General features: G+C 32.4%; 1 protein-coding gene across 6 annotated transcripts in view; it reads left to right on the forward strand.

Annotated features, from left to right (window-relative positions):
• Positions 1-12,500, forward strand: part of LOC120527578 (H(+)/Cl(-) exchange transporter 3) — a 197,754-nt gene that overhangs the window by 80,665 nt on the left and 104,589 nt on the right. Inside the window, exon 2 of one of the 6 annotated variants that reach the window (XM_039751153.1) lies at positions 2,138-2,276. The exons of 3 other annotated variants lie outside the window; for them this stretch is intronic. Coding sequence is in view for 2 of the 3 variants with exons in the window: in XM_039751151.1 (XP_039607085.1) it covers positions 4,591-4,663 (73 nt within the window). In the remaining variant the exon portion in view is untranslated. Of the gene's footprint in view, positions 1-2,137; positions 2,277-4,431; positions 4,664-12,500 lie in introns of those variants that run through there. 2 more of the 6 variants (XM_039751151.1, XM_039751154.1) reach the window with 2 other exon arrangements.

Raw genomic sequence — 12,500 nt, forward strand, 5'->3', positions numbered from 1 at the left:
TTAAGTCAAAGTGAGCACTTTTAATTTTTTCATCCTCCCCGCGCTTATAGCCCAGACAAGTGCAAACACGGACCCCTTTTCTACACCACGGCAAAATAATATTAAGGCGATTCACACTTTCTTTTGCACGTGAGACGATTATGAGGTCCTCACCTCGGATTATGGAAAACACGCACACGAAAGTGGAGGACTGACAGCGCCATCACAGCCGATTAATGGCGGGACGCCTCACCAGTCTACACAAGGCTATCATAACGTCAGCTTTAACACATCTCTATATACTATATAAAAGAAAAGGTCAACTTTCCTTTCTTTACACCTTTTTCCTTTTATCCCAAACCAAAGCCTTTCTCTCTTAACACTGCAGAGGACACAAAACTAATTTTCTTTAAATGCCGGAGGTACATTACCACAGGCACAAATTTGAACGCTCACATAGAAAAATGTAATTTCTATACCACAGCCGCCGTGTAGCCTTTCAAAAGGGATCTACTACCGAGAGATGATCCATATACATTTTAGCTGTTGTTAGTTACTTACCTGTTGTGTTACACAGTCTCTAAAATGTAGTTTACCTGAAACCACTCCAGTAGTGCTCAATGTCACCTGTACTTTTAAAACGCTAATGTTTTACTGTTTAATAACTTATAGACTATATTTTATTATTTTTCCCTTGCACTCAGTGACCAAAGCTATACACCTAGATAGGTATATATATATATATATATATATATATATATATATGTGTGTATATGTAGATATGTATATAGATATGTAGATATGAAGATATGTATGTGTATATATGTATGTATGTATGTGTGTGTGTGTGTGTGTGTGTGTGTGTATATATATATGACAGACAGCAGCAATCCAAGCTGTGAGAAAACACTAAAAAGGAGGTATGTCAGACGCTGTGGTACATTTTCTGATGCAGCTAGATTAAAAACTTTGTGACGCTGCCGCCAAATACACAAAACAATTACTTTGACAATCATGTTACATTATTTTTAAAAAGTTTCCTTTTCTTTTCATAACTTCTTTAACATCATCATCGATGGCCTTGGTATTTTGCTATATATATATATATATATATATATATATATATATATCGCAGCTTACACTCATAACAGTGACAAAACAATTACATTGACAATCATGTTACGCTTATTTTCAAAATGTTTCCTTTTCTTCTCTTTCCTTCTTAACACATCCGGCTGCTGCTAAGCTGGTATATATATATATATATATATAGAGAGATCGATAGATAGATAGAGATATATATATATATATATAGATAGATATGAAAACAACATATATATATATATATATATAGATAGATAGATAGATAGATATGAGAACAACACTCATATCAATGACAAAACAATTACATTAACAATCAAGTTACGCGGTTTTCTCAAATTTTTCCTTTCTTTTCAGACCTTCTTTTACATTCATTCTGGCCATGGCTGGGTATTCTGCTAGTGTATATATATATATATATGTATGTATATATATGTATGTATATATATATGTATATATATGCATATATATATGTATGTATGTATGTATGTATGTATATATGTATATGTATATGTATATGTATATATGTATATGTATATGTATGTATATGTATATGTATGTATATGTATATGTATATGTATATATATGTATATGTATATATATGTATGTATATGTATATGTATATATATATGTATGTGTATATATATGTGTGTATATGTATACATGTGTATATATGTATGTGTATATATATGTATATGTATGTATGTGTGTATATATGTATGTATGTGTGTATTCATTCATGCTTCAGTTTCAACCTTTTAGTAAACATTTTAGTATGATTGGAATCCTTTGCTCATTTGGCTTTTGGATGTATTGATACAATAGGTTTGTTAAATGTATTATGTTACAGATTTTTTTTTGATTTGAGTAATGACAAGTATATCCTGTTTTACTTGAATTTCCACTGATTAAGCAAACTTTTTTTTTTTAAAACCATGTGTGTGTTAAATCAGCCTTTTTGCAAGTATTTCATGTATGCAGTATTGGTGGGACAGTTCCACCTTTTGTATTGTTGCTTAATTATTTTTATAGTTACTTTCTATATATTTTTGTGCAGTTGACTCCCACTGAAAAGGAGGATTATTCACAAAGGTGTGGATTGTAGAGTTTTGCAAGTGCAGGGCGGAGTTATTGCTCAGGGTATCCCTCGTCTTGAAGAGTGAAAGATCAGTTTACACTTGAGAAGACTCCTAGAAGTAAGTTCTTTGCAGGAACTTCCCCACATGTTACTAGCATCTTATTTTATTGCTTATTTATGGTAAGGGTTGGTATTTTATGTCTATTTTTTGGTACTCTGCTTTATATATTTAATCTTTTTATAATTGCTAAACAAACAAGTTACATAATTTGCAATGGCAGAGTACATTATTCAGAAGTACAAATGACTACAGTAATGAACAAAATGAACATTACAGTATTTCATAGTACTGTCTTGGATGTTAATTGTCTGGTAAGGGCTAATGTATGAACCTATAAACAATGAGTCCAAATCAGCCATCCATCACCATCTTTGCATTTTTTTCAAATGATTCACAAATATTGTGCAAAATCTACATATCATTTCTTAAAGGATAACTGCAGTATTTTTTCAAATTTATGTTATTTCCTCACAACTATTGTATATATTAATTTGCTATACGAAATCCATGCATCTTACCCCCTAAAAAGGGTTTTTATTTCACAGTTTTTGTGGTTTAAATGTTGCACTTGTAAAAGTGTTTGTTGTTTAGTAAAGTACAGTATCACTTTGTCTAAAAGATCCCTGGATATTTCACAAAAAATTTAGCTGCTTGCATTCTGTTTTCCCTTAATGTCAAAGTATTTCCATAATTCTATTTGCAAGATGTACTCTTGGCTCCTGTGTGCCATTAATATACCATTAATGCATTTCTTTTCACATATTTGGTAATGTTAATAGCACGTAAGATACTTGATGAGCATATTCATTTTACCTTTATACTAAAAAAAAATAGAGTTATCTTTTTTTCAATGTGCATTCCCCTTCCCCCAAGTGTAGCTGTTTGCATGACTCAACACTTTAAGCAGAAGAAAGTTAAAAAAAATTGAAGATTTCCAGTCCAGTTCCTTACTCATTCAGTTTACTATTTGGAGATGATTATCTTCATCCTGTAGCAAAAAGTTTGTATTTCTGGAGTAGATGTCACTATATACTTATGTATATTCATTCATTTATGCTCACAAAAAACATTTTCCCCTTTTCAATCTTTTTTTTTCTGTAGTAAAAGTATACACATGGACAGATTTATTGGGGTAAATTGTGTTTTAATGCAAGAAACCGAAGTGAGGTGTATGGAAAAAGTACTTAAATATAAATTATTATTTCTAAAAAGTATTTTGTTTTAAAGAATCAACTTTTTTATTGTTTTTTGTAGTATGTTTGTATTGCCTACTTGACAAATTAAGCCAGGGAAGACAATACTGTTACTGTTACATACTAGAGGAGTGAACTTGACTTACATATTCTGATGTGATAAATTTAATCTATTTGAATTTCAAGGAAGGGAGGGGGTATCCAGGTTTTAGTAGTTTTTAACATTTTACAGCTAAAATGGCTATTTTGTGATGCTTATTTACAGTATATATAGTATTATGTTTATATAGTATATAACCTATATCAAAGCAAACAGAACTCCGTGTTAGTGTTAATGCACCTACATTCTTTTAAAGAAATGCTTGATGAAAAAGGATGCTAAATTTATTCACACTTTTAGAATCAGGGAGAGAAAGCCTCCTCATATAAATATAAAAGTCTTAAACCATTCAGAGAATGGAGGGTTTTTTTTTCTCTCTATACTAAATCTGTGCATAAAACACTTTAGTTTACCAGTTCCAAAAATATGACTTGCTTTTGACTCTTTGGTAATAGTTTGCATTTGTCCTTTCACTAAATTATGCCAGTATGTTTGGCTAAATTACATATTTAATCTACAATATAATATATTCCAAACTATTGGTACCGTAATTCTATGAAAACAGAAACGGCTTCTATACACTTAAACACATGACCATAGTTGATTTATGAAGAAAAACATATAAAGTGGCACTTGGCATTTCATGTAATTTTACATTTTAGCGTTATTGATTAATGTTTCTAAATTATATCTTTTGTCTGTGTTTACATTTGTACCATTCTGTGCCGAGGCTTCTCTTGTGCAGTCTTTCTTTGCATATGAGACTCTTATACTAAAAATAGACTCCTCCAAAGACTTGTCAGACAGCGTTTTTTTTTTTTTTAAAAAAGATCTGCTCTCTGCCTGCTAGCTTCCAGATGATTGTAGCTAGTAGCAACCATTGCTGCAGTCATTTCCCTCTGATGACATCATTAGCTGTAGAAGCAGTCATCTGCTGCAGCAAGGAGCGCCAGTGCAGAGTCCACATTGCTGTCTAAACATGGAAGCTTCCCTGTTGGCTCCTGCTATAACAGCTGAAGAAATGTAGCAAGACTCATAGCATGAAAAACATTTCCTTTTCATCCTGTGAACAATAGATATGTCTTCCGATCCGTATTTACCCTATGATGGTGGAGGAGATGAGATTCCTTTGCAGGAATTGCACAGACGAGGTAAGCTTTCTTTATAGCTTCAAGCACTCTGACAGTTGTTTTAATGAATTTAGTATGTTTATTTTACATATTACTTCCATGTAAATTCTAATAGTCAATTTGTATTTGCCTTTCCTACCTTATTTCATGTTGTCCTTGCAAAAGTGCATTTACTTTAAAATTGGTTGTTGTCTATTTCTTCCCAGAGCCGACTCCATGTTTAAGAATATGTGGAGATTAGGTTTTATTGACTGAGTCTCTTGTCGTCTGCTCAGCAATCAGCAACAGCTTATAAACTGTGACGAGTGTAAATTCATTATGCGCTCAGCACATTGAATGCTTATTTAAACGGTAATGATTTGATTGGGTTTAGAATACAATTAGACATACTCTTTTCTTGCTGTATTGTGTTTTGTGTGTAAGACCAGCCTGCTAAGTGGCAACTGTAATGCCTTAACAATGCTGTCCCTTGTTGCCACCCCACCCCCTTCACTGGACTGTTAAGCTTTTTTCCTTACTTTGATTTAGCCATTCTGCTTGAGAATTTGTAGGGATTATGAATTGTTTAGAAAAATAATGTTCTGGGTGAATTGTATTTCAATGTTCAGAAATGCAGAAATAATAGCTGCAAATACACATATGTACATATGTTATAGTGTAGTTTATACAACTGAAAAGCATTTACAGTCTTGATGTGGAGTGGAGGGCTTATTATAATACTACTATAAATGCACAATTGAATGTTCAGGAACTTCTCGCGTGTGATGGCTGTGACTTTACAATAACGCTACATTTAGTTCTCAAAGTATAGTGCATATTACTCATAATCTTGTGTTTGTTGAATGCAAGGAGATTTTTTTATTCTCCATTTTAATTTTAAAGTAAAGCTAATGCATCTCATTCACGTTGTTGTTTTTCCTCCAATTTAAAGAGTTTCCAGTTAACTTCTGTACTTTATTAAAATATGCTGGTCTCCCAGTAACTTGATGTACATAAGGTAAATGCTTAAATCTTCAGAAAGTTTGTATTTTAAAGCAAATGATTAGAAATTAAAAATAATAGAACTAAGTTTTTGAAGATTGTTCTTGCATCAGCTAATATTTGTAACTTATTGACTGTGACTAATGTAAATTAATTTTATTTTTTCTAGACCTTTTGTTGTGATTGGATAATCAATCGGATATACTCCTCTTTGTTGCTGTTCTTTGTTTTGTATTTACAACCAGGCTAAATGTAAAGCCTTAATAGTCTTGCCCCTTGTTGTCACCTTGTGAAGGGCAAGTATTAGTATAATGAGGTAGCAGTGAAGAGTGGGACATACCCTGGCATGATCAAAGTTAAAGTGAACTTTATTGTCTTAACCATATACTGTACAAGTATACAGATAGTTGAAATTGTGAATGCCTTGGCATTAGAAAGTATGGTCTCTCTTCTACACTGGCCTTTAGTAGTTATGGATATTCTCACAATCCTCTAGTTAGATGTTGTACAGTTATGTTTGTAGGTGTGGATGTTAGGGTTGCCTTATTGTGCTTCTAGTTACAGAGACAAAATCTTTATTTTTCTGCTTGTATATGCAGATCCAATCTGTAATGTGGTCTGCGGAGAATTATGATGATACAGTGATCCCTCCTCAATTGCAGGGGTTGTGTTCCAGAACCCCCCCGCGAAAGGTGAAAAGCTGCGAAGTAAAAACCATATGTTTATATGGTTATTTTTATATATTTTAAGCCCTTATAAACTCTCCCACACTCTTATTAATATTTCCCGCACAGTTATACAGCATAAACCCTTTATATTCTCTTAGATATTAGGTAAGATTCGTTGAAATTACGTAAGTAAACACACTGTTTATATACAGTAAAACCTAAATATTATTTTAAATATATCAAGCGTCTCCGATATCACGTTACAGCCATTATGACAGACAGGCCACCAGCAATAAATACGTGCAATGCAAGAAAAATTGTATATAGTAAAATGTGTGTAAAGTGACACTAAATGTACGTACATGTACTAAGTACTGTACGTAGAAAATTTATTATGGTTACTCACCAACAATTACACAACGATTTGTCCAATAACGATGAGTTTAATTTTACTGCAAAGGAGATCATTGCAGCTCTTCTAAAGGAGCCTCTTCAGTCAACTGTGTAGCACCGCCTTTGTTCTACTTCCGGCAGTCTTTAATCCACATCCCTAAAGCACATTCCATCCGGACTACCGCCTTATTACGTACGTCCACTTACAACTTGTTTTGCGCCCTGATTAAAGGACACTGCGGCCGTAGATCTTATATTCTTTTCCTACTTCTTAAATAAAAAGAATCGTGGACTCATTGATGCCGTAATGGCGTCCTAGAGCAGTGTAGCTGTTCCCTTCTTTCAACATATCTAAAACTTTTACCTTTTCGGCAATCATTAGCATCTTCCATTGGTGCTTGGGCACTGCCCCATAGCAGGAGCAGATCGTTTTGGAGCCATAACGAAGGGCTTGACTATGCACAAAGATAAACACAAAAGAGCACTAAAGTTAACTCTTTACACAGCGAAACACGTTGATGCTGAATGAGTGAGACGAGACTTCCAGGTTAACTCAGCGGAATTGAATTCAGCGCTCTGTCGCTGAGCCAATCAGCACACATGAACTTAACTGCGTGCTGTGATTGGGTAGCTTCTTAGCCATCTGCCAATAGCGTACCTTGTATGAAATCAACTGGGCAAACCAACTGAGGAAGCATGTACCAGAAGTAAAAAGAACCATTGTCAGCAGAAACCTGCAAAGCAGCGAAAAATCCGTGTTCTATATTTAGATATGCTTACATATAAAATCTGCGGTAGAGTGAAGCCGCGAAAGTCGAAGCTTGATATAGCGAGGGATTACTGTATTTGGAGAGGCATGATTAGAAGGATTGACCTGCTTGATCTGAATTCTGTCTGTGAAGTACTGGACTTTTTTTTTTTAACTAGTTTTAGATTGTCACTTTTGAACACACATTCACACAAACAGCTGATTATAAGTATTGTGATAAGTGTAGTCGTGTGCTTGAAGCAGTTGAATAAAGAGAGATGCAGAGTGGTCAATTGATCTCCACTTTGCCATGAGCTGACTCAAACAGACTGTATTTGCTGAACAATCCTGAAAGTCCTCAAAGAATAGCAAGTGTGAGTTACTGTTGCCATTAGATGAGTTCAGCTGCAAACAACTGTTAAAAGTGGTTGTTGCCTGTAATCAAGGGCCCCTGGATTATTCTCAAGACACCAGTATGAAAGCACACATGAAGTGGGTGTGGTGAGAAACATACACCGTTTCTGGAAAACCATTCAGCATTGAAACAGATTGCAGTATTCTCCCCAGGCATAGTGGCAAGAGTGCATTGGACCTAGCCAGAAATGCTAATTGTACAGATTATAGTGGGCATTTCTTTGTTACTTCTGTTGACTTCTAGGGCTTACTTTTAAATTTTATTTCACATTTTCTTGAGGCTATTATTGTCTATGTAAAATACATGCATTATTATGTAATAATAATCTGAATGACTGACTCTCTTCTCATCGGTTATTTTATTTGAATAATATACTACTGCTTCTTTAGGATGTCCTTCAGATAAACTGGGGATTCACTTTACACCTATTTACACCTATTTACTTTACAATTATTCTGTTGTCTAGACCACACTAATTATCGTTTAAACGATAATATTGGTTCCGAAAAACACTTCCTCACACACCATTTATACTATCGTTTTTTTAGTTAGTTCAAAAGCTGCACTCAAGTTTGCAGAATTTAAAACTATTTAAGAAGTGGGTGTTAGAGACACACACAAATCTCCTTTTATGACACTAAGACATCTTGTTTTCAAGCTTTATTACAGGTACGTCTCAATAAGTTAGGATATCATCGAAAAGTGAAACTCATTACATACAGAGTGATATATTTCAAGCATTTATTTCTTTTCATTTTGCTGACTATGGCTTAATGAAAACCCAAAATTCCGCATTTTGGAAATTTGGAAATTGTGAAGCACAGCCCATTCAGGAATTTGGGGGAGATTCAGAATGAGTGGGCTACGGCTGGAGTCGGTGCTTCAAGAGCTACCACACAGAGACGTATCTGGAACATGGGCTACAACTGTTGCGTTCCTTCTGTCAGGCCACTCCTGAACCAGAGACAACGTCAAGCGTCTTACCTGGGCTAAGGAGAAAACTTGCTCAGTGGTCCAAAGTCCTGTTTTCAGGCTTCCATAACACCTCAGCAGTGCCACAGGCTGATCGCCTACATGCCACGCCACATTAATGCAGTAATTCATGCAAAAAGAGCCCCGACCAAGTATTGAATGTGTACATGGATATTCTTTTCAGTAGGCAAACATTTCTATATTAAAGATAATTTTTTAATGGTCATATGTAATATTCTAATTTTCTGAGAAACTGAATTTTGAGTTTTCATTACCTGTAAGCCATAATCAGCAAAATGAAAAATAAACGCTTGAAATACATCACTCTGTGTGTAATGACTCTATATAATGAGTTTCACTTTTTGAACTGAATTACTGAAATAAATGAACTTTTCGATGATATTCTAATTTATTAAGATGCACCTGTATATACTTTATGTACTGGAGCACATTTTAGCTTTCAACTTTAGCTCTCAATTTTCCGCCAGTTTCTGCCTTTTCGGAAGTTTATTGTTTTCTTCTCAGTAATTCAGGAGTGAGTGTAATAGCCAAAAATCCATATTGTAATATAATTAAATATTCTGTTGGTTTTAATAAATTTGGGTATAATGTATTTGTATTACTTTTCAGACAGAAATTTATTTTTTTATAATATTTTATTGTACATAAATGTGTTTGTTTTTTGTCAAAACACTGGTTAGTGTTTCGCTGCTAAAAAGGATTCAATAGGATGTATTCCTCTCTTCAGCCAATACAAGTGTACTTTCAGTTTCACTAACTAATTGACACCCCCTCTGGCAAAATAACACAAAATAATACGTGGCAGTATTTTACCCCAGTGCAGTCTTTCAGTTTACATTGACACATTAATCAGTTTGAACTGCACATCACTGTGGACAATATCTTTTAAGGGGATGTTGATTTATTACATACAGCTTAAACAAAAACAAGTCCATACACAATAATAAATACTTTGTCCTTTTGCATGCACACATTCAAACGTTTATGACAGAACATGTGTATCATTTTAACATGTTTACAATTTTCTTCCAGGTTTTAGCAAACCAGTAAAACTTGCTCTTATTGTTGATATTATACAATAAACACATACATTTGATTTTCACCTGTAGACAGCCACTATAAATGTATATAGTACTTGTAAAAGGTACCATTTTTTTTTTTCTTTTCACTTTTATTCTCTCAGTCACAATCACGATATATACTACCACCCCCCAGGGATCTGACGCTGTTACTTTTTATCTGTAACTGGGAATAACCGTAGATGTGAGTGGTGTTTTGAGACAATCGAACAGGAAATTCTCTTTGTATCTCATTGTCACTTGATTTTTTTATTCAATTTTGAGTGTTCCTGCTTATGCTGAATTAGTATGCACCTTATGGCCCATAATGTCAAAGCCGCACTGAGAAAAAACAGAGACATAGGTATATTTGATATTTGGAATTATTCATTTTATGACCTTGTAGTATATTTCGAAAAACATTGTGTCACGAATGCGTAGCTTTTTGCGGTTGTAATCAGTGACCACGTTTTTTTTTCCTCCGATCTTGCCCAGTCTGCACATGACTCCAGGACATGCAGAGGAAAAAATGTTCCTCTGCAAGAGCCATGTACACATATCTTTTCTCAGTGGACCCTCAGACAGCCTTTGCAGTACATGTGCTTTGACCAGCTATATCATATAGCACAAGCAATGCCATCTCCTGTTCTCCCAGCACTAAAAAGCCCACGCCCAGGCGGGGGGGGTAAAAAAAAGAAAAATGATGTAATTTTGAAGAAAAAATTTGGCCGAAAAAATTTAAATCAGAAAACATCATCACACAATGAAAATTAGAAAACCAGAAGGTGAAACTGATTAAAAAAGGTTTTTCCTTTTCCTTTTTCCGCTCACCTTGTTACAGCCCCCACAGTAAAGCATGGGGGTGGCAGCATCATGCGGGGGGGGCCCGCTGGGGGGACAGGGAAGGTTTACCGGGGAAACATGAATGCGTGGCAGGGATATAATGGAAAAAAAACCTTCCAGGTCTAGGACCCAGACGGGCCCGGGGTTTTTACCTTAACAAAAAAAACCCCAAAAAAGCAAAAATAATGAAGCAGTGGCTTCACAACAACTCTGTCACTGTTCGAATGGCCCACCCAGACCCCTGATTTAAACTAAATTGAGATCTCTGAGAGACCTAAAATGGCTGTCCCCCCCTTCCATCCAACCTGAAGAACTGGAGAGGATCTGAAAGGGAGGAAGGGAGGGGACCCCAAAAACCATTGAAAATGTTTGCATCTCCCAAGAAGACTAGGCTGTTAGCCCGGGGGTGTTTTCTAAATATGACAAAGGGCCCCGAATACTTAGGACCTTTGATTTTTTCAGTTTTTTTTTTAAAATATCGCCAATTTCAAAAATTTTTTTTTCTGTCAATATGGGGGGCTGGTGTAATTTAAAGAGGAAAAAAAAATTTAAATTTAAAAGATTTTAGAAAAAATTTTTTTTTTTAAAATTTGGGGGGGGGTGAATTTCCCCGAATATTTAAAAAAGGGGGGGGGGGGAAAAAAAAAAAATATTATATATAAAAATAAAATAAATAAAAAAATTTTTTAAATTTTAAATTTTTTAAAAAAAAAATTAATAAAATAAAATTAATATTATATATTATAAAAATTTTTTTTTAAATTTTATTAAAATAAATTTTTTTTTTTTTTTTGGGGTTTTGTTTTTTTATTTATTTATTAAAAATTTTTTAAAAAATTAAAATTTAAAAAGGGTTTTTTAAAATAAAAAATTTTTTTTTAAAATAATTTTAAAAATATATTTGGGGTTTAAATTTTTTTTTAAATTGTTTATAATAATATTTATTAAAATTTTTTATATATATTGTGTGTTATATATATAAAATTTTATTTTTTATATATATTAATTATTTTTTATTTTTTAAAATTGTTATAATTATTTTTTTTTTTTTTTTTTTTTTTTTTTTTTTTTTTTATATTATTTTTTTTTTGATAAAATTTTTTTTTTTTGTTTAAAAAAATTGTTTTTTGTGTGTATATATATTTTGTTTATATATATATATTGTTATATATAATATTTTGTATATATATAAATTTGTATATATATATATTGTGTGTATATAATTGTGTTTAAATATTGTGTATATATATAAAATGTATATAATATATGTTTATATATATTTTATATATATATATAATTTTAAAAATTTTTTTTAAATTATTATTGTGGTTTATTATTAGTGGATATATATTAATATTGGGGGAAAAAAATTTGAATAATTTTGGTTTAAATTTAAAGGGGGAAAAATAAAATAGGGAAAAAATTTTTTTTAAAAAAAATTTTAAAAAATAATTTGGGTTTTTTGGGGAAAAAAATTTTGTGGTTTAAAAATTTTGTTGTGTAAAAATTTTGTGGGAAAAAAAATTTTTTATATATATATTTGGGTTTTTTAAAAAAAGTGGAAAAATATTTTTAACAAAAATATTTTAAAATTGTTAATTTAAAAAAAAGTGTTATATATAAATTTTATTTTTATTTTGGGGTTTTAAAAAAAAAATGGGTTTTTTTATATATATTTTTTTATATATATATATATGTGTGTTATATATATATATTTTTTTTTATAATTTTTTATATTTTAAAATTGTGTTTATTATAT

The sequence above is a fragment of the Polypterus senegalus genome, chromosome 4 (genome assembly GCF_016835505.1).
Source record: "Polypterus senegalus isolate Bchr_013 chromosome 4, ASM1683550v1, whole genome shotgun sequence".
Lineage (NCBI taxonomy): Eukaryota > Metazoa > Chordata > Cladistia > Polypteriformes > Polypteridae > Polypterus > Polypterus senegalus.